General features: G+C 43.0%; 1 protein-coding gene across 3 annotated transcripts in view; it reads right to left on the bottom strand.

Moving 5' to 3' along the window:
- DNAH9 (dynein axonemal heavy chain 9) overlaps nt 1-23,006 on the bottom strand; it is a 318,017-nt gene that overhangs the window by 34,820 nt on the left and 260,191 nt on the right. For all 3 annotated transcript variants that reach the window (XM_084761565.1, XM_084761566.1, XM_084761567.1), the window contains 3 exons: nt 14,361-14,501; nt 10,064-10,234; nt 8,602-8,724 (listed from right to left, as the gene is read on the bottom strand). In XM_084761565.1, coding sequence (XP_084617691.1) covers nt 8,602-8,724; nt 10,064-10,234; nt 14,361-14,501 — 435 coding nt within the window. The remainder of the gene's footprint in view (nt 1-8,601; nt 8,725-10,063; nt 10,235-14,360; nt 14,502-23,006) is intronic.

Here is a 23,006-nt window from a genome sequence, read left to right as displayed (position 1 = left end):
CACTCCCGCCTCCTTCTCTCTGTGCTGGGGTTTTGTCTGCTTGAGTTGACATGGGTCTTGTGCATGCTGCTATAGCCACTGTGAGTTCACACGCATGGCTGCCCTGCTGTATTCAGAAAACAGTATTTGCAGCTATCCACCATCTCCTCTAGGCTTTTTTCTTCTGTTTTTTGTTTTTTGTTTTTGTTTTTGTTTTTTTGAAGACAGAGTTTCTGTGTGTAGTAGCCCTGGCTGTACTGGACTCGCTTTGTATACCAGGCTGGCCCTGAACTCACAGAGATCCACCTGCCTCTGTTTCCCAGAGTGCTGGGATTAAAAGTGTGTGCCACCACAGCCTTAAATCTCCTCTGGCTTTTAAGGTCTTTCCATCTCTTCTGCAAAGATTCCTGACCCTTGAGATAAGGGATGTGATACAGACATTCCACTTCAGGGTGAGCAAAGAGTAGTAAACATGATTATACTGTCTTAGTATGTCTATGGTATCAGTCTTGATATTAAAATTTTGGGTGTGTGTTATGGTTTAAATATAGCTTTTGTTTTGAATACTTAATCTCCAGCTTGTGGCATTATTTTGGGAACTTGAGGTAAGGGCTAGCTGCTGGGAGTGAGTATTTGTGGGCATGTTATCCCTGGCCACATTTCTCTCACTCTGCTTCCTGGTCTACCAGCGTGCAAGTTGAGGTGTCCCTCACACCTTCCCACCGTGATGGACTGAGCCCTGTACCATCATCAGCCAAATTAACATTGCCACTGACATTGTGCTACTAGGTACTTCATTGAAGGGACAAAAAAAGCAAATGACTTCAGTGGGGATTTGACACAACTCCCTCATGATATTTATATTAGTGAGTTGCAGACTTCCTTCCACTCTGCCTTTGTATTTGGTTTCTCCCACAGTAGACTGAGGGTCTAAAGCACCTATATAAATGCAATGAATGTTAAGAAGCCCAAAAATTATTATTATTTGAGTCCATCAATCTGCCTATTCATTCATTCATTCATTCATTCATTCATTTATTCACTCATATATCCTTTCAACATTTATTATGTTTTTACTACATCCTAAGACCATCAGGATACAACAGTGGATAAAACTAGACATGTGCCTTCAAGCAAGCTTTCAGTTTTAAGGAAAAGGGAGGTGACGGAAGTCTTGGAAGGCATGTAGGATTCTGTTAGGTATGCCCAAGGCAGAAGGGATGGGAAAGCATTCTGTGGGAATAATAAAAATGAGCCCAAACCTTGAGGGTGAGCTGGGGTCATGGGAAACATGGAGGCAGCAGAGAATTCTTGGTGGAAACAGAGACAAAGGAAGGCAGCAGAAGGCCACAGATACAGGCCTGGTGTGCCTGTGCTCCTCTATGCGCATGAACACACATCCTTTCACCTGGACTCTGAGGGTTATCAATCCCACCATGGTATAAGAAACACCTCCTTTCATGACAAGTGGCATTGGGTGCTGTGAGCAAGGTGGACAGGGTGCAGGGAGACAGTTCAGTCCCGGAAACACCACGCACAGCCCACTGGATTTGACGTTTACTTGGGCTTTGGTTTGTTCATACAAGAAATGAGGCCAGGTGGCCATGTGCCATAGCTTACATTGTAGCACAGACATAAAGCTGTGGAGAATTCCTCCCAGGGGGGCTTGATAGCTATTGGATGCTGACTGCTATATTACTTGCCTCTAATGCCCACAAGATTGAGAGTCCTCGTGGGCAAGAACTTCCTCAGGCCCAGGCCCAGGCCCAGGCCCAGGCCGGGTTGGCAGGAAGGCTGGGCAAGGCTGGGGCCCTGCATGCCATACTTTCTCTCAGAGTTGAGGAGCTCACTCTTCTCTACTGCCTGGCTGCCCCACCCTCCCAGTCAGCAGCATCATTAACCCTTCACTGTCCAATCACCCTTATCCTTTCTCCACAAAACAGAGCAAACTACACCATGACCAGAGCTCCCAGCTGCCAGGGCTAGGTTTGAAACCACATCCTTGAAGCTCTTTGGTGAACACAATTGCAACATTTAATCTCACAAATGGGGGAAAGGGATTTCTAGCCTTCTAATAAGCTAAATGGAAATGACTAATTAACCTAATTACTTTGGACTGTGCAGCAAAACACAACAGTGCTAAATTGGCAACCAGAGTGGCAGTGAGGGGCCCTTTCAAAGGCAAACAAAGAAATTCAGCACAGATGAGATTTTCTAATGAAGACGAGAACATGCCTGCTACCTGAAAGTTCAGCAATCGAGGGGACAAAAACATCTTTACAAAGGAGAACAATAAAAGCAAAATTTTATCACAGAAATGTCATTCATTACCTACTTATTAGTTCTCCTAGGGAAGGAAGCAAGGCAATCAACCTTCCTCATTAGATAGAATCCTTTAAAATGTTTTTTTTTATCATCTCCTATTCAATTATACTCAGTTTGTTTCTTTAGGCTAAAATCCAAGCCTACACTTTAAAAGCATTCATCAAAGGCTTCCGCGATGTGTACCACATATTGCTTTGCGCCTCACCTGCACACATCCCAGGCTGTGCTCGCGTTTGATGAATCTGAATCTGCTGCACCACACAACAGAGAGAGAAAGAGAGAGAGAGAGAGAGAGAGAGAGAGAGAGAGAGAGAGAGAGAGAGAGAGAGAGAAAGCTTTGCTCATTTGCAAAAGACTCTAAACAGCCAGATGAGCTCAGCCCATAAAACAAAACAAAACAAAACAAAACAAAATAGCAGAGTGAAGCCAAGCAAAAGGCTGTTCTTTGAGAGGGGGGATGGAGAGAGTCTACATACTAGCTTGAGTTGAGCTGTTAAGATGGAAGCCTGTGAGGCACTTATTCTTCCCTTTTGTCATGGAGGGCATCGTGAGAAAGAATACAGAGAAAGTCGACTAGATCTGGCCCAGTTGGGCAATTCACAGTGGCTGAAAGTTTTTCTTCCTATGGACAATTTCTATGAGGCACATCCACATAGCCACAGCATGCATGTTTCCTATATTGGGAAAATTGATAATTAAGATTATTATGATTTGTGTCCATCAAAAAATATACTTATCTTCTGGCATAGTTTGTTTTTCAATAAAATTAAACTTAAAAAGTTGGCAGGGTCTTTGTAGGTGTACTTAATTAAAAGTGGGTTTACTAGTGTGGGCCCTAGTCTACCAGGACGGGTGCCTTTGCAAGGAGAAAGACAGAGATGCACAGAGGGAAGACAGCTTTCTGCTGACTGTGCAGCTGGAGGCCGAGACTGAGTCTATGGGTCCCTGAGGAATGCCAGAGGCTACCAGAACCTGGAAGCTGCAGAGACAAGGCCTGCCCAGAGGATTTGGAGGCAGCCTGGTTCTGCTTAGATCAGCACTTCAGATTTCCAGGCTTGACAACCGGACATTTCTGTCATTTTAGGAAAGTTGGTATACAGTGTTTGACAACAGCAGCCTGTGCAGCAAACAGCACAACCGTCAGCTGAGTCTGACTGCTCAACTGTCACTTTGGGGACGATGTTAAGATGGCCATTTTTTTGGGTAAGGAAACAAAGGCTTCAAAGAGTTAGATACCATGCCAGAACCACCCCCGCCCCCAACCCACGTAGGTCTTGATCCAGGGCCTGGGTTAACTAATCCCTCTTCATTTCTGCTCTTGTTCTGCAATAAGTTTGTTCAGAACTGCTTCCAGAACATACTTTCCATAGAGGCATGGATTCAGAGTCAGGATTTCCCAGGCCAACAAGGTAGGCACTAGTCGTGGAGGAGGGTGAGAACTCGAGATGTGGTTAGTGTGATGGAGGGACTGGTATTTTTCAGGAAACTTCTCTCCAAATCCCAGGTTGTCCTTGACTTCCTGAACCCAAGCCATCCTCCCACCTCAGTGTTTAGATGGCTGGGATTGTAAATCAAATCCCACTTGCCTGGTTCAGAGCCTGAACTTTCAACTGTATTTAATTGTACGATTAAAAAACTTAAGGGCAGAAACTAGAATTTAGGTTAGAAAACCAATAGATGTTTGAAACAATTTGGACGTATAAGTGAACTGCTTCAGCAACAACAACAAAATCTAAATACAAACACTTGGAAGAAAGATTAATATTTGGGGGGTTGGGGATTTAGTGTGTAGAATATTCACCAGGTTTGAAAGCAAAATATCTCAATAATGGTTATGGTTTGGGCATTAAGTATCTTCTGAAGACTCATATTCAAAAATGTTGTTACTGATGGGACTGTTGAAAAATGACAGAAGCTTTAAGAAGTAAGGCCCAGTGGTGAGAAGCTAGACACCCTAAGGTGTGACCCTGGACCTGGCTAGTGGCCTAGTCCTCTCTGTCTCTTTGTTTCCTGGATGCCACGAGCCTTCTTCTCTCCCATGATGCACTGCTTTATGACAGCCCCAGAGCAATGAGGCTGCTGAGAATGGATGTGTGTATATCTTTAATCCCAGCAACCAGGAAACTGAGGCAGAAGGACTGTGAGGTCTATCGCTTGGGCTATAGAGTGAGACTTTGTTGTGTGCAAATTCCATAATGAAACAACGGATTATTCTGTATGCTAACGATAAGTAAAAACAAAGCAGGAGAAAAGGTGAAAGCAAAGTGGGCCAAGAAACCGTGGGTGGAAACCTCTGAAATTCTGAACTGAACATGTATCTCCTGATTTTTAAGCTTATTTTGTTCCTATGCCGGGGATGGAGCCCAGGGCCTCGCACAAATTAGGCAAGCGCTTTACCATTCACATATACTGCCATCCCTGAACATTTCTCTCTTTTAGGTTTTTATCATACATATTTTGTCACTGTAACAGAAAGCTAACTCAAGGATATATAACAACTACATGTTGAAATGGCAATATTTTGCTTGCATTGGTTTAAGCAAAATCTTTACCTTATTAAAATTAATTTCATTAACCTCTCTCTTCTCTCTTCTCTGTCTCTCTGTCTCTCTCTCTGTCTTCCTGTCTCTCTATGTCTCTGTCTCTCTGCCTCTCTCTGTCTCTGTCTCTCTCTGTCTGTCTCTCTCTGTCTGTCTGTCTGTCTGTCTCTCTCTCTCTCTCTCTCTCTCTCTCTCTCTCTCTCTCTCTCTCTCTCTCTCTTTCTGGAAGATCTAAACCAGGGTCTCTTTTATGAGAGGAAAGCATTTTTTCTGCCACCCAGCTCTATCTTTAGCTTTATTTTACCTTTTTATTTAACAGAAAGTCTGGTTCTATTCTGCCTAAGTCCTGAGAACTTGAGAGGACTCAGGAGTAATGAGCTAACCTGTCTGCTCGCAAGAGAGCACAGGAGGATAGCATCAGGCCATGCCATGCTCCTTGCTCACTGCTCTCATCCAGCTCATCGGTGTGGGTGTGGGTCAGCAAGAAGTGGAGCAGGGAGATAGGAAAGCTGCAGTTTGTGGAGGAAGACACTGATGGATTTGAAGATAAGGCAAGCCTCCAAAGCAGCTGTGCTTACTAAAGAGACTGCCATCTTTAAAAAGGAACCTGGCATTGCATACTGGCATGAGAGGAAAGAACTGGAGGGGAAGGCCTCCTGCTCAGCGTCTATCAGATGATCTAGCTTGTGAAAATGCAAATTAATTTGAGAGGTGAGAGCTTAAGGTTAGATCCTGCTGAAGGGGTTTTCTTCTTCCAAGCCTAGAGATGTTTCCCCCTAGGGCTAGCACATAAAGGTTGGTATAACCATGGCCCAAGCCTAGAGATATTTCCCCCTAGGGCTAGCACATAAAGGTTGGTATAACCATGGCCTAGGAGGAAGAACTTTTTAGTGTCATCCACATGGTACTGTTTTTGCAACATGAATGATATGCAAACAAGAGGGTCATGGAGCCAAGCACAATGGTTTCAGAGGGTCACTGGGGTCAGGTGATACATGACAAGGTTGGGATCCATTGGAGAAGGTGCTGAGAGGCCAGAGAGTGAAGCTGTGAAGGTAAAGAAGATTCCAGGACTCTGGAATGTCTACAAGCAATGCTGTAGGCATGAGATACAACTGGCCCAAGAGACATGACTATATATATATATATTTTTTTTTTTCCAGGCAGAAGACCTGAGAGGATAGTGCTACCCAAACCATTTGGAGCCCAGGTGATTATATCACAAGCACCAGGTGCTGGGCATGGAGCTGCAGAGTCTGGTGTGTTCTCTGATGGGTTTCAGCCGGATCACTTCAGATGCGCATGTTCATTCTGTGTTACTATATGCTAGAAGCATGTGATTTATTTATTTTTATCTTGTAGGAGCTCACTAGAGATTACATGAGTCTCACAAGAGACTCATTCTTTTGAACAGTGTTAGGGCTCTTGAGACTGTGGGGAGTTTTAGAAATGGATTGAATAGGTCTTGCATTATGAGATGGCCAAGAGCCTTTGGGGACAAGTAATGGGAGATTATGGCTTGAAAGTGATGTGTCTGGGTGTCAACCCAGCAAGAACTGGAGTTGGGATGGTTCATTTTCATTGACAGCTTGTAGAACTTAACATCTTCATGGAAACAAGTCTCTGGGTGTGCTTGTAAAGGGGTTTCTAGACTGGGTAAAGTGAGGTGGGAAGACCCACCCTGAAGGTACACAGCACCATTCCATGTGTTAAGTACGGGGCTAAATATGAAAGAGGAGGTGGGCAGAATGCTAGCATCGTCTATTTTCTGCACAGTGGGTGCCAAGCGAACAACTGCCTCATGGCTTTCCCACCATGATGGACTGTTCGCTCAAACTGTAAGCCAAACAAACTCTACTTTAAGTGTATTTGTCAGGTGTTTTGTAGCATCAAGGAAGATAGCCAACAGTCCTCAAGGACTAAAAATACAATTACAGACTCTCTAAAATGAAAGGTAATGAAGTGTTTTGAGCAATGGTGCCATTAGCAGCATTAGCCTGCATTTTTCTTTTTTTTTCTTTTTTTTTGTGTGTGTGTGTTTTGAGACAGGGTCTCTCTGCCTTGGCTGTCCTGGACTAACTTTGTAGACCATGCTGGCCTTGAACTCACAGTGATCCGCCTGCCTCTGCCTCCTGAGTGCGGGGATTAAAGGCGTGCGCCGCCACCGCCTGCCTGGTTTAGCCTGCATTTCTTAAGATAACTCCTTTGATGCGGGCAGCATGTTTGTAAGTGACTACATTCTGGGTGTGAACCAGCTTGGATTAACCTTAAGGAAATTAGGTTGAGTGGATAGTCTGATCTGTAAGGGTTATATACTGTGTTTCCCTGAGGTGATAAGCATTCTGAAAACAGAGGACAGGTTAGTGGTTGGTTGGTACTAAGGATGGGGGGAGGAGGAGGTTGTCATGGTTATGACAAGCCAATTGGGAGTCTTTGTAATGATGCAGCTTTCTGAATGTTGATGGTAGTGATAATTTCAATCTATGCCAGCCCAATATGGTGTATGAGAAGAGGACAAATATATTGGGAAAGAAATAAAGGAGGATTCTGTTCACAAAAGCAATCCAAATCATCAATTTATAAAATGTCTAAAAAATGCATATGATAAAACTAAATATACTCAGGTATATGCATCACACACACACACACACACACACACACACACACACACACACACACACAGCTGGGATTAGTGAAATCAGAAGACGGCTGGACCATCTCAGGGTCAGTTTCCTGGGTATGTTATCATAGGACAATATTCCAAGAGCATAACATTATAAGAAACGGGCTTGTGTGGGATGTCTGTGAATCATTTCTTACAATTCCTTGCAAATACACAACTACCTTAAGAAAGCTGAGTAATAAATATAGGGAAAGCCGATTCTTTTACTTCAGACACACAATGTGAGAACAAACATGGAAGATCACAAGCAGGATTCTTCTTACAAATGTGCTATTTCATGTGTGCCCAGTTGGGTATGTGCCGGAGAGCTGGCTGCACAGAGTGCAGGCGTGGACTCCCTGACCCTGGGAATCAGTCATTCCTCATTTCCTGGCGGACATCAGGTCTGGCTCCGAACCAGTCCCTACAGAAAGGACTTAATAGTTTCTGATATTTTCAACGTTCATAGAATCCTCCCTAGACCAATCCGCCTAACATGGATTTAAGCCCTGGATTTGCTGCTTCTGAGCGGTAGGAGCCGTGCTGCACATTCCCGTGTTGCCTGGGGACAAACAAGACCTGTTTCCCATATGGACAAGATGATGAACTAAGTGGTATATTCCAACAAACTCAGAAGGTGTGAGCTACTCCTCTTAAATGCCAAGACTCGGAGGTTGGACAGGATCCTCTGCTCAGAGTTTCAGTTCAGACTAACAGAGCCGCCTAGCAGGACTCCTGCTGCTGCCTGACTTCTGGAAATGGAGAACAGCACCCTCATAGGCGTCCCTGGGCTCACCTGATTCTAGCCCTAAGCCTCAGCAAAGGAAAGGCAGTTTAGCTGGCTAAAAAAAAAAAAAAAATCCATCGGGACTTTTGGTTCCCTCCCACCCTAAAGGGAGAGAGCTCTTACCCCGGAATGTACTAATGGCTTGGGAAAGATGAGATTGCTGTGGTGGTGCAAGAAAGAAAATGAAAATGCCCTGTGTTCAACACAGTTCCCTGTTTCCACTCTGAGAAAACCCTATCAATATTATGAAGACATGTATTTAAGTCAAACCTTTGCGAGAACATGGCTTTGATTGGATTGGCGCTCACCTTGATGCCTCCCCACGCTTGGTGGGAGAGGAACTCCATTGGGCTGGGGGTTCCTGTCTGGACTGGAGCCCGAAGCAGGAAGTCCAACTCTGCTGCATTGATTTCCTGGTTCACAAGGAGAATCTGCAATGTGGAAAAATAACCCTGAGATCCTTCAGCTGTGGTCACAGCGGGCTGGGGGATCTTAGGGATTGTCATTCAGTGTAATTGCTGCTGTCTTTAGCTTTAGAGCTTGCCCATCAATTTCAGCTGTTTAAAGAGGGTGGATTGGAAGTGTATATTCATGCAAATTTCTTCTATGTGCATCTGTTTTCAGCCAAAACACCAGAGCGACTTAAATGCACACAGAGGATGACTATACGTCTTGGTTAGCAAGTATTATATATCAATCACAAGTGCCATGGAGTATGTGCCTGCAATTTAATTGAGCAGATGACACATACAAACGACATGATTTGAGGAAAGTGTCAAAGCGACATATGCATATATGCAAAATAGAAATGCATATATAAATCAATAATGTGAAAGGGGCTCTGAAGTAGAGGAGTGACTAGCAGGCAGGAGAAGGAAGGGATTAATCCAGCTGAGCTTTCTGTCTTGGGCTCTTTGTGAGGCTAAGAGACAGGGATGCTGAAACAGGAAGGGAGAACTTTGCAGGGAAAGGAGAATGAGGGCACAGGGGCGGGGCCTGGAGGGGCACGTATAGCCACGCGCACGGGATGGAAAGCCTTTGGTTTGGCTGTGGATGATTCACAATGAGAGGTGGGATCTAGGTTTCTTTGGAGGTCAAGCTGCCCTCTGGGTTACAGCTGGGAATACAGAAGATGGATGGTTGGCAGAAACACGCTAGCATGAACCCATGAACTCAGACCCTGGAACAAAGGAACAGCACAAATGACTGGCAGGACACCTGGCTTTTTCAGCACTGGAGGGAGCCCTTGGGCTCATATAGCCAGTGTTATACATTTGCTTACACATTCAAAAAAGCCCAGTTCTGAGTGGTGGGGAAGGTACACAGAAGTGTCGTTTTGAGGCTTTTTGATGTTGGGATTAAGTGACACATCAAGATTCTTCCAAATGCTGCAGTGACATGGGAAATCTTAAGTTCCTGAGGATCAAAGCTGTTGAAAACTCTCCTAGCGAGCTGTGATGACAGCAATAGAAAACCCTGCATGATCAGTGCCAATTTGACTGACTGGTAATGGCCTTTGGAGGGACATTTTGAGGATCTCAGAGTATATAGTATTAGCAGGGGAAAGGTACGATGATTGATTAAGGATGTCTGCTCCGAGTGGGACAATGGTCAGTTAGGAGGGTTTGCCATGAGTTGGACAAGGGTGGGTCAGTGCATGTGTTGGCCAGGTTGAGCTTGTTTGAGAAACAGTATCAAAAGAAGTTTCTTAATATTTGCTGACTGCGCAGTAAATATGACGCATGGGAAACAGTTCTGATTTGCTTTTACCTGAAAGGTGAGCTGGGCTAGGTAGGTCAGCTTATCACACTCAAAGAGGCCACGCGTGGTGTACTGGTACACTGAGAAGGTTATGCTGTCTATTAGATTGGCCACTCGCTCTTTGACACTGTCACTGGGAGCTGCCTTTTCCACAGCTTTCTGGAAGACAATGCTGAAGGCCTGAGGAGAGAAGATGAATCATAGGCAACTGATAGGCCTTTGCAGGACTCTTCCCTGCAAAGAATATTATGATTTTCTAGTCTACCCATTGAAAGTTTTCTGAGCACTTCCTGCTAAGAGGAGGCAGCAGTAAGAAGAGGCCATGCTACTAGGGACTAGAGAGAAGGCTCAGAGGTTAAGAGCACTGGCTGTTCTTTTGGGGACCTAGGTTTCATTCCCAGCACCTACACGACTGTTCACCCATTGTCTGTAACTCCAGCCCCAGGGATCTGACACCCTTGTGAGGGCACCAGATGTGTTATTAGCTCTAGGTTTGTCCTTTTCAAAACTCATATTGGAATTTAATCCCTACCTTAAGCTGTTAAGAGGGTGGAAACTTAGTATGACTGTGGTATTTAGAGGTGGGGCCTTTGGGAGATGAGGTCATCAGCTTGTAGGACAGGGAGAAAGAGCAGGACACAGAGGTATGATTCTTGCCTCCTACCAAGTGATGTCCTATGCAACTTCCGGTCTCTGCCAACAAACACAGGCACTAGATACAGCCTCTGGACCTTGGGCCAAGAACTATGAGCTAAAATAAACTTCTCATCTTTGTAACTTTCTCATACAGTGGCACTATGTTGTTAGCAACACAAAATGGTTTAATAAATGTGCATATTCAGCATTGATTAGTGAAATCAATGAAAAAGAAATGTACTGTAGCCAAAGGACTTGAGCCAATATGTTTTTTTATTGGATAATGACCTAAATACAAAGATGATGCAGCCAACAATGACTATTTGAGATAGTGATGTCATCTATTAGATGACAAAATTCTTGCGGCGCAGAGACATGTTCTGAATAACGTTACTGTCTAAAACTGACCCTGGCACGTAGTAGGCTGTGAGAATTATTTTAGTTTATGACTCTTCCTCTCAATAAGAATCTCAGATGCCATATATTTGTTTCTATTAGCTTTGCATTCATTTTCATAAGACCTTGTAAGTATCTTTTAATCCCACTGCCCTTTTTTGCAGTGTCACTTTCAATCCCCAATTTTTCTTGTCTACAAGAAGTGTATAGATAAAGATAAAGCAGAGATTGAGGAAATGGCAAACCAATGACTGGCCCAACTTGAGAGCCACCACATGGGAGAGAGCCAACCGCTCACACTATTAATGACACTCTGCTATGCTTGCAAACAGGAGCCTAGCATAACCACCTTTTGAGAGGTTTCATCCAGCAGCCAATGGAAACAGATGCAGAGACCCACAGCCAAACAATAGGTATACTATATTTTAAGTGTGATACAGATAGAACAAATAATTAAAGAAACTAAAAACCAATATATAATTTGACTTAATTCTTAGCTCTGCAGACCTCTATTCCTTTCTCTAGTTTTCTTTTTGTGGCTCCAAGTAGTAAAATGAAAACCCTCCAGTCTTTATAACATCAAGTATCTGGACCTATGTGGAAGCCATGTAAGGCTTGAGTCTTGGGGTTCTTCCTTTAAGAATGGGAGATGATGTAGCCTTCTGTCTCACACTGACAAGGCGTTTCTTATTAACAAAGCCCTGGGAAGATTTCTTCCTTTGCTGATGATCTCAGCAGATCTTCTGCCTGTACTTAGCCCAACCCATTGTGAGGTTTACCTTCCCTTGGTAGATTTTAAATGAAATAATAGCTCATTAGAGGCTGATCATGTCCCCTTGGCCACAAAGAGCAATGTATGAAGCTTCCATTCACAGGGCAGGCACAGAGAATGGTTAGGAAGGATAGCGTGTCTTCTCCACGTCATCAGTGCCTGTTTCCTCTAAAATTCTATCCAAAGGCAGTGGTCAGCCAAGAACCTTGAGCTACTGAATTTGAGTAAGACAATTCATAATCCAGAAAAACACTCAGAGAAAGTATAAACCCTGGCGATATTCAGCATTTACTTTGCACTGAGTGTACTTTGGCCGCCAGCTCCTCTCCCTGTTGGTGCTCTGGGGCTGGCCTGATCACACATTTACAGCTTCCCCAACAGAGGGCTTCATCATTGACTCTGGCTACCCTCGAAGATAGATCCTTAGCAGCTGTTCTGAAATGTTTAGGGGCTAAATCAGTATTCTAACATATTAGTATTTTAAGACATTCTTCCCACTGTGTGAAAATGACACGAGCACTCTGAGAGTAGGGCTGGCTCATTTTTCTCAGAATCCCACCCATGTCTTTATTGTTATAGATACCTGAGAACACGGAGTGGAGGACAGTGATCCACTGATGCTTGAAAGATATTATAAAAAGTTTAAGGGATTCTCAGACAAGGGACTAAAAGTTAAATGCTTTAAGGAGCTCTGTATAAGACCTAGGGCCTTGTATGTCCTAGGACTTAGGGCTAGGTTCAAGTTTCCTTATTATGATTGTAGTTATTTTAAAAGATAGATTTATTTAAATTTTTTTTGTTGTTTATGGATATATGAATGTATATCTGTACACCCAATTTGAGCCCAGTGTCCCTGGAGCCCAGATAAGTCCTCTGACTTCCCTCTCTCTTCCCCCTCTCCCCCCTCTCTGTTATTTTATATTTCTCAAGTTCTTTTCACAGCTACTTAATCATTGCACATTTAAATCTGTTTGCAAAGATTAAGTTGGTCAGTAAACAACTGTCATTGACATTCTTAACAACAATATCATGATCTGGAATACATTTTTTTCTTTCTTTCTTTTGACAAGTTCTGTGTCGTAAAGTGGTCTTTGTACCCCAGGCCCACACCTTAAGGCTGGCATTACAGGTGTGCCAATCATGCTAGGTGACCCCTCCATTTTTTGGAGGTCACGCTTCAGAGCCCCCTGCATCAGAATGTTATCAAAACAACTTACAACATATTTTTGAACACTTATTCATGGGTTTCATGTGACTTCTTGTTTTCAGAAAGCATCACTGTGGCAGGTTCCTGGTACGTACAGTGAATTCCAACTACTCTTGAACTAAGGGTGTCCTCTTGTCGTTAGCTTATGCTACTCTTATGCTGGCTTTTTTACTATCTTGTAATTCTCTTGCATGTTCTTATGATAGGAATATAAGCCTATGTTTATTTTTAAAACTATAAAATACCATAATTTCTGTTTATCCAAGCTACAGAGACTCAAGGCTATAAGAAAGAGACTGCGAAATAGTGACATGCCATTTCCAATTAAATGAGCCTTGAGGATTAGAAGCCTGAGGATTTCTCAGTTATTCATCACCAGCCCTATACCCTGACCCTGGCTTTCACGTATTGATTAAAGTGGAAATATTTTATGGACCTGAGTGTGCTCTCTGTTTGCATTCAAGTTCCAGTGTGAGGGAAATGCTTGTGTTTATGGCTCTCTCCTCTTTCTCTCCCTCTCTCTTTCTCCCTTCCTCTCTCTCAACACACGTGTGTGTGTGTGTGTGTGTGTGTGTGTGTGTGTGTGTGTGTGTACAACCTTTCTTCTTGTTGGCTCAAACCAATGACACTGTTCAGAACTCCCCCACCCATGGCATCTTAATGCCTCTTTAATTATGGCCCTTTGATGAATGCACTAGGGGATAAGATGTACTTTCAGAGAGTCCCAAAAATTTATAGGTCTTTATTTTTTCATGAGTAAGATAAGTTTAGTCAGCACTTCAAATGTGCTAAGAACTTTAGTTTTATGGGTATTTCAACAACCCTAAGTAGTAGCTTTGGGAATATTAGGATAATAAGAAAAGTAATTTAATGCTGGCCTATCCTACTTTTAGTGTTGGTCTTTCATCAATAAATACAATATGCATTTTAGATCTTCTCCATTACATTTTAAGCTCTTTGGGGATGGGATAACTTCTCACAGGTTTTTGTTTGTTTGTTTGTTTGTTTGTTTTGGTATCCTCTGCTACACATCATCCAGTATTAATGGATACCCGATTTGCTTGCTGAACAAATGAGGCCGAGATTCACAAAAGCGTCCTCTTTTGTTACAGTAAGTTATATAAGATGAAGTCAAAGAGGTGGGGAAGGGGCTGTCACACAAGTCTAAAGTCAATGTAGCTGCTTCCCTGGTTTGATCTGGAAGATCTGCCGTCACTAATGCAGAAGGTGAGTAAGTTCCCGTGGTCCTGTTTTGCTAACTTACGCTTCTGCGGAGCACTCCAGGTGAACGTTACCTTGAGGGAGAACTGGTACATCGGATGGATCTTGCTGAGGCCATTCATGATGAAGTAGAGCAGAGATGCCCTGGCAGCTGCTGGTCTGTAGTGTTCTCGGGCCTCGTTGATTTTCACTTCTGTCAGTTTGGCTTCCTGGACCTGGAAACACAGATTGCAGTCCACTCTTCAAAGCAATCAGGACTTCTGGGAAGCAGCCTGGCCTTTCCATGGAATAGGAACCTGTCTGTACGTGGAGTGCAGTGAACCGGGGCGGGGTTAAGTGGGCAGAAGCTCAGAAAGTCACTGTTGTAGTCCTTAGTAGAACTCAAGTATAAAAGAAGTCTATACACTCCCAGTTATCCACAGCGAGAGTCTCAGCTCTTCTTGTTGGGAAGTATGGGAAACTCTAAGCACCATGTCTAACGAGACAGTTTCTTGGAAAACCAAGAAATACATATCACTTGAAAGTAAGAAGTAGTAGAATCCAGGAAGGAGGAACAGCATAATTTTCATTCTTGTGAGAGCACGTGTGCGTGTTTGTGTGTGTGTGTGGGGGGGGGGGAGAGGGAGAGGGAGAGGGAGAGGCAGAGAGGGAGAGAGACAGAGAGAGAGGATGGTGATGGGGTTGGTTCCAGAGTCATGTTCATGCCAGAAAGCATTTCAACATTGAGCTATAAGCTTAGTTCTTTCCTTAATTTAAATAGAATAGTTCTATATTAAGTCACAAGAAAAGTCTCTTCTAGTGGAATATTTTGTTTTTAAAATTCTTGTCACAGATAGTAATACGAGACTTAAGTTTCCAGGAGGCATATTTCTGTAAGACTGTGTCCCTACATATGGATCTCAACTCATTTGTCCTTAGATTCCAAAATAAGATAGAACTCTTGGGAACTGGAGAGTCCATCAGGAGAAAGCAATGATCACGATTCTTGCTCTTAGGTCTCATGATTACAAACTACAGTTGGCAGCTGTGGTGGACGGGAGGAGGATGGCACCATAGGCTCACGTTTGAATACTTGGTCCCCAGTTGGTGGAACCATTGGGGAAGGATTAGGAGGCGTGGCCTTGCTTGGGGAGGTGTGTCACTGGGTGTGAACATTGATGTTTCCAAAGCCCATGCCACTCTCACCAAGCTCTCTCTTCCTTGTGCTAGTGGATCAAACTTGAAGCTCTTGCCTACCACACCAGCACCATGCCTGGTCGCCTGCCATTATGTTCTCCACCATGATGGATTCTAGCCCTCCGGAACTGTGGGTGCCAAATTTAATGCTTTATTTTCTAAGTTGCCTTGGTTATTATACCTTATCGCAGCAAAGGAAATTGGTACCATCAAGTGAGCTATTGCTGAGACAGGCCTGACCATGTTTGTTTTCGAAGGAAAAAAGATTTCAGAGGAGATCAATATTAGCACCTGTGCTAGAGACCATTCTTGTGATATTTTGGCAAAGAATATGATTCCTTTTTACCCCTGTTCTAAGAATCTGCTTAAGGCTAAACTGAAGAGTATAGGACAAATTTCATTGAGAGAGATTTCAAGACAGTCTAATATTGATTCTGTCACTTGGTTATTAGTAATAATACTTGTAAAGGTTTACGATGTAAAGGATCAAGCAGGGAAAGAAGAAATACAAAATGATAAGTTTGAAAAAGAAAGGGAATTGGGAAATTTAAGGTTGGAGCCAATGCTTGCTCTAGAAAGATAAAGGGAGGCCTGATGTGAAACGAAGCAAAGGGAGTGGTGCTTTCATTGCAAGACCTAACTAATCTTGCAGTTTGTAAAATAAAAATAAAAATAAAAAATAAAAAATAATAATGTGCATCAACGAATCAAAGAGTATGTAAGTTTAAATCAAGGAGGGGGCCAGTTCCATCCCAAGCAGGCAGCAGAGTTTGGCAGCATCAGCCATGTGGTTCTAGCTTTAGGGTTGTGAAGGATACAGAAGTCAAGGGGTTGTGTATCTGCTCCTGTGGCTCACAAAAGCTGCAGAGGCCAAGTGTGTGGTAAGAAAGTCCCTGCATGGAGACCCAGAGTAGCCATAGTGTGAAGCTGTGAAAACGAATTGTATTGGGGACCATAGGATGTTGAAGATGCCAGAGGTATGGGATGTGTGCCAAGGACAGCTGCAGACAGAAGTGGAACCAGCAGCAGAAGAGAGAAGCGTGCTGCTGTCAGCAAGGCTGGAAGGGAAGAGTCATAAAAGCCCTTGACATTGGACATAGAACTACAGCATTGGGAGTTTGCCCTTGCTGGGTTTCAGCTTTGCTTTGGTCCAGTATTTCATCATTATACCCAATTTTTATCTCTTTTAATATACATCCTGTGTCACTGTATCCTGGAAGTATGTAAGGGGGATTATAGCTGAGACATCGCTGTGAGTCTCAGAAGAAATTTTGGCCTCCAGACTTTTAAACTGTGAGTGACTCTGAGGACTTTGGAAATCAGACTAAAGGAACGCTGCATTATGATGATGTAGCCATAAGCTGTGGGGGCTGGGAAGTGCACTGTGGTGGTCTGAATGAGAGAGAGAGAGAGAGAGAGAGAGAGAGAGAGAGAGAGAGAGAGAGAGAGAGAATTGTCTCTCTATGCTCATAAGTTTGAATTCTTAGTTCTCACTTGGTTGAACTTTAGGGAACAGGAGACGCAGTCTTGTTGGAGATGTGTCACTGGGGGTGGGTTTTGAGGTTTCAGAAGTCCATGCAATTCCCAGTAAACTCTCTCTGCTTTGTGCTTGTGGGTCAGGGTGTCTGCCCTCAGCTACTGCTCCAGCACCATGCCTGCCTGCCTGCTGCCATGTTCCTTCCCATGATGGCCATGGGCTCTAACCCTCTGGAACAGTGAACCTAAAAAAAAAGCCCAAGGTTCAAAACAAAGACCCTTTATCTACTAAAATAACCCCCACCTCCCAAAAACAAACCCCACAAAGGTTAGTATATCAAGACCTAAAGACAATTAAACAACCTAAAAACAACATTAAATGAGTATACTTAGAGCAGTAGATACACAAGAAAGCCTAAGAGAAAAAGGAACAGGTTTACCTGAAAAAGGGTGGATAAGAATGCCTGAAAATAGCACAGTTATTCAGATTAAACAGTGAATGAGATCAATAGCAGAGCTGAAAAGAGAATAATAAAACTGAAAGAAAGGTTAAAATCAGCTGAGAAAGACCCAATGGTGGAAAACTGAAATTTATAGGAACTGGCAGGTAGGATGAGAAAATCTAAATAAATTTAACAGAAATAATTGTAGAATAAAGGAAATGTAGGAGAGGTAATGTCTAAAGTTAATAATTTTCCAAAAATCAACAAAATATCAGAGCTTTTATTTGGAAGAGGTATATCTCTCTCAAGTATGATAAATATGGATGTATCATCACCATACAGTGCAATCTTAGAACATTAACAATGACAACAGAATATTAAAAACAATGGGAAAGTATACAGTAACTATAAAAGAATAGTAATTAGATTGAAAGCAAACTCTTCACGGCAATAATAGCCCACAGGATACATTATGAAACAATAATGAAAGAAGCAAGGAAATGATTGAAATTAAAGTACTCTAAAATTGTTTGGGAAGATGCTAGATATATTGCTTAATTTCGTTCCTCATTGAAACATATATATTAAAGTCACATTTAAAATGAGTTACATTTTACATATAAGCAAAAAAAGTTAAAATAAATTATAGTGAGCATTTTTCAAATCATCAAAAGGTATGAGAAGAAGGATAAAGAAAAAAAATTAGTGAAGAAAGAACAATCCCACTATAGTTAGAACTGCTATTAGCTGGAACTAAGGATGTATGAAGGAGCCTTATGTAAACACAGCAGTTAGTATACTAGTTTCAAAATAAAACTAAAAAAAAAAAAGAGTTGACACGGAATTACTCTGCACATGTGAATAATGTTGATTCCAGAAGACAGGGGTTAACAGATGAAAATCACAGTATGAGGCATAAAATACTTCCCTGCAAGTTATTTGTTCAAAGAGGCCCCTGAGGTTCCCCCCCCCCCCCAAACAACACAGGCTATTCTCTTGCTTTTGTTACTCACCACAACTGCGTGGCAAGATTCTATTGCTGATGACAGAACACAATGGCTACAAGGACATAAAAATATCAACCTCAAACCAAACAGGAAAGTTTGTCCTTACTGGCCAGCTTTCACGGTACTGGGAAGTACTATGTGGCTGCTTGAGAGAAAAGCACTAATGGTGTTACTTAATGTTTGGCTCTACATCCTGCACTATTGACCTACCAGGTGAGATGTGTCTACTCATGCAATAGTGGCATGACTGTCAATGGGGGTAACCAACTATTTTCTAGTTGGATTTGAGGCCCGCCTCATTTCTATAAGCGCATTTATACCTGTTACATTAATTCTAGTCGAAATCCATGGCCAGAGAGGGCAAAGGGTAAGACCTGCTGTTGTGATTTTGCTGAATGGCCACAGCACCAAAAATGCCTTCTAAATATTTATGTTTACACCCACAGACCTGGCTGCTCTCAACCTTGGTTAGAGAAGCTTTAGTCCAGAGAAGAGGATATAGAGTGCTCAATTCTAAACAGCACACACACACACACACACACACACACACACACACACACCACACTTACCTGTCCAATTCAAGGCTCAGGTAAAATCACAGAAGAGGAAGCAGAAAGAATATAAGTGCCAGAGGAAGGGGAGGGATATTGCAAAATGCTGTCTTCAGAATATGGAACTCACAGTAGCTATAGGTACTTTCACAGGAGCTACAGAGCAAACCAGCCTGATCTTGGCATAGACCGAGTAGATGATATCCGGGCTACACCTCTTCCCGAGGAGCTATTGGCAGTGGATGGTTGCCTGGGAGGGAGAGGCACTATTAATGATGTGGCGATTACTTAGTTTGCCATGTTCCAGAGGATAAAGCTGCACTCACAAGCAGATGGGCAGCTATAACTGGACTTACTGGTTATAAAAAGATAAAAGACATGAAGTTGGAAGGGGTTTGATGGAATAGGAAGATTTGGGAGAAGTTTCAGGGGGAATTAGGTGGTAGATGGGTACCTTAGTCACTGTTCTATTGTTGGGAGGAGACACCATGACCAAGTCAACTCTTATAGGGGAAAAATCATTTAATTGGAGGCTGGCTTACAGTCTCAGAGGGTTAGTCCATTATCATCATGGTGGGAGCATGTAAGTAAGGAGGAGCAGTAGAGGAGAAGTCCAACATGATCCCTGGGGGCGGGGAGGAGGAAGGAAGGAAGGAGGGAGAGAGAGGGAGGGAGAGAGAGAGAGAGAGAAAGAGAGAGAGAGAGAGACACACACACAGAGAGAGAGAGAGAGAGAGAGAGAGAGAGAGAGAGAGAGAGAGAGAGAGAGAGAGAGAGAGAGAGAGAGAGAGAGAGAGAGAGAGAGAGAGAGAGAGAGAGAGAGAGAGAGAGAGAGAGACTGAGCTTAGTGTGGGTCTTTCAAATCTCAAAGCCCATCCCAGTGACATATTTCCTCCAAAAAGGCCACGCCTCCTAATCCTTATAATCTTTTCAAATAGTGCCACTCTCTGGTGACACTATATGAGCCTGTGGGGGCCATTCTTATTCAAAATACCACAATATGACCATATTGTATTGTGTACATATATGAAATTCTTAAAAACAAGGAAAATTTAAATAAAACATTTTTTAAAATAATGTTTTTTTATGGATGCAGAAGGAGAAGTTTTATGTATGGTTTAAGGGTATATAAAGTACTGGAGCACCTGAAGTTACTGCAGGAGATCCCTGGTTCGGTCCCTAGTATCCATGTGTTAGCTTACAACTATTTATAATTCCAGTTCCAGAGGATCTGATATTTTTTTCTGGAGTCTGCAAGCACTAGGAACCTACATAGTACACATACATATATACAGATAAACACTCAAATACATAAAATAATATTTTTAAATGTATTATGATTTAACATGGAAAACAGTAAAAACCAACAAAAACAGAAACAAAACTAACAGCACAATTCATCTATGTATCCACTTGAGGATACATATCTAAAGGTTGAAATCCACGTGTCAAGAGGTAGTTTACTACAAGCAACATAGTTCTGATATTGGTATCAAAGCAGATGAAACTGGAAGAAACTGTATCAAGTAAAAGAAGTGAAGCAAAGAAGCCCAAGCACTTTGTGTTTCCACTAATTTGGAAGATGAATGATACAGAAGCAGAAAGCGGATTGGTGATTGCTAGAAGCAGGGGACAGGGGCTGGAGAGATGGCTTAGAGGTTAATAGCACTGTTTGCTCTTCCACAGGCCTTGAGTTCAATTCCCAGCAACCACATGGTGGCTCACAACCATCTGTAATGAGATCTGGTGCTCTCTTCTGGCATGTAGGCATACATGCAGGCAGAACACTATACATGGTAAATAAAAAATTAGGCCCGGTGTGGTGGCACATGTCTTTAATCCCTGCACTTGGGAGGCAGAAGCAGGCAGATCTTTGTGAGTTCCAGGCCAGCCTGGCCTACAAAGGGAGTCCAGGACAGCCAAGGCTACACAGAGAAACTCTGTCTCGGAAAACAAAACAAAAGCCAAAACAAAACAAAGCATGGGACAGTGGGGGAGAAACAAGAGAGGTATTAGATAAAGACACTCCCACACAAGTAGATCTGGATTCCGACAGCCTAGATTCTACAAGGATTTGTGGTCTATTTCAAACTCACTAGGAGGAGGTGGAAGGCTAAAGAATACACAAACAGCAATGCCTGAGATGGAAAATACTAATTAATAAGAAACTCTTAAGAAAAATCCAGCTACCACATGTTAATGATGCTAATAAATATAAATTGATTAAGTTCAGTAGCTGGATCTCAGAAGAGCATTAAAAAAAATCACATAATTTTCAGTCAGTGTCATGACAGAGTTAGTTTTCAGTGCCCCCAACTGCTTAGCACTGCTCATAAATCTTTATGCCTCTAGTCAAGTTTTGGTCTGATTTTCCATAAATATATTTTCACCTCTCTCCCACACTCAACACTCATATCTCATCACTTGTCCCTCACGTGTAGCAGGTAAGATTGACTCTTGGGTTCCTAAAATACAGCCACATGATGTTTTTGGTCAAGGCCGGAATGCATGTATAATGGAGTCCCACATCATGTCATTGCCTCCACTGACAGCCTAACTGCCCGTGTCTACATAAGTACATACATCTACATAAGTCCTCCAGGCAATAAACTTCTCAGAACATATCCCAGCTGTTAAGCCCCCATGACTGTCTATAGAGACAATTAGAAATGAGCTACCTTCATTTCTGCCTGGTCCCATTCTCTCATTATCTGCAGCCCCCGCCTAGTCGCACACGTGGACCCATGGACCAATTGTAGACTTATGTTTGGCCCTTATGCCTTATGACACTGGAAACTGAGTCTCCATTTTTCTATTGACACGCTTTTCATCTACCCTGAATTAGATGATCTCACCAGGCCCATTTCATGAAGCAGCTCCTCTCACTGCTGACAGACAGTTCAGTCTTTCCTCAGATGCCCATTTCCCCTTCCATGCGTGCTGCTTGTTGTAACCCCAACTGCTGTCCTGGACTTTGGAATTTATCAGCTGCTAAATAAATACCTATTAAGTGTATGAGAAAGAAAAAAAAAAGACCCACTAAAAGAAAGGGGCAATAAACAATACAGATGAGAATGTTCCATATGGCATATGGCGGGCAGTAGTGCATTGATTTTAAAGAAATGATGAGGAAAGTAATGGTTAAGAGGCAGCAAGATCAGCAAGGCCAGCCTGACCCTCTGACCTACGGCCTCTGTGTGATCTGGGTCTCTCTAGGCCAGAGCTGTGGACTTTCTCTACTTTCAGGCTTGCGTGGCCCCATCTGCAGATGTAGCAGCCAAGATGATGGACCAAGAAAACCTTGGTCACAGGGCAGCCACCGAGCTAGGTTAGACTTTCCAACATCATCATCAGCCATTTCTAAGCTCCGAGTGGGATGACTGAACTGATTGTGGCTTTTCACTTGTTCTGTTTTTAACATGTTGGCCATGCCTCATGCATGCAAGGCTTTTCTATTTTCTGTTTTCTTTGTCTTTTACTTTGAACAAAGCCTTTCCTGTTTGGAGGACTCCCAGAAAGGGGGGGCGCGGTCAGCACACTCATCTGGAGACATGTTGCTCCTGGTCCCCATTGCAGATGTGTGGAGTCCTCGCCAGAGCCAGCCTCACAACTGGTCTGATCTGGGCAGGCAGGAAACGCAGAAGGGCCTGCGCATGCCTGGAGGGTTGGTGGGAAGGGGGAGGAGCTGAGTCCTTTTCTAGTCTCCATGGGGGGAAAGAAGCTATGTACTGTAACTGTTTCCCAGGAGGATATTGTGGTTGAGAACTGAGTTTCCCGGTATGTTACTATGTATGTATGTATGTATGTTACTAATGTTTGCTCATTAAAACCAGACCTTGAGTTTTTTTTTGGGGGGGGGGTCAGGCCAGTGGATTGTCTTAGGACACAATCACATCTGGATCATTCGACTTATTCAGCTTTGGGACAATTCCATAAACTAAGGCATTCTCTGTGGGCATCCTTCCCTGCAGAAAAAAACAGGGTACCACACTCAGACATAAGTGCTCTGGGAAGTGGCAATATCAAAACCCTTTTCTAGAAGGCAAAGCTCTGTAACCCAGGATGGG

This window comes from Acomys minous (genome assembly GCF_964271855.1).
Source record: "Acomys minous genome assembly, chromosome: 16".
NCBI lineage: Eukaryota > Metazoa > Chordata > Mammalia > Rodentia > Muridae > Acomys > Acomys minous.
This window is presented reverse-complemented; position numbering and strand designations above follow the sequence as displayed.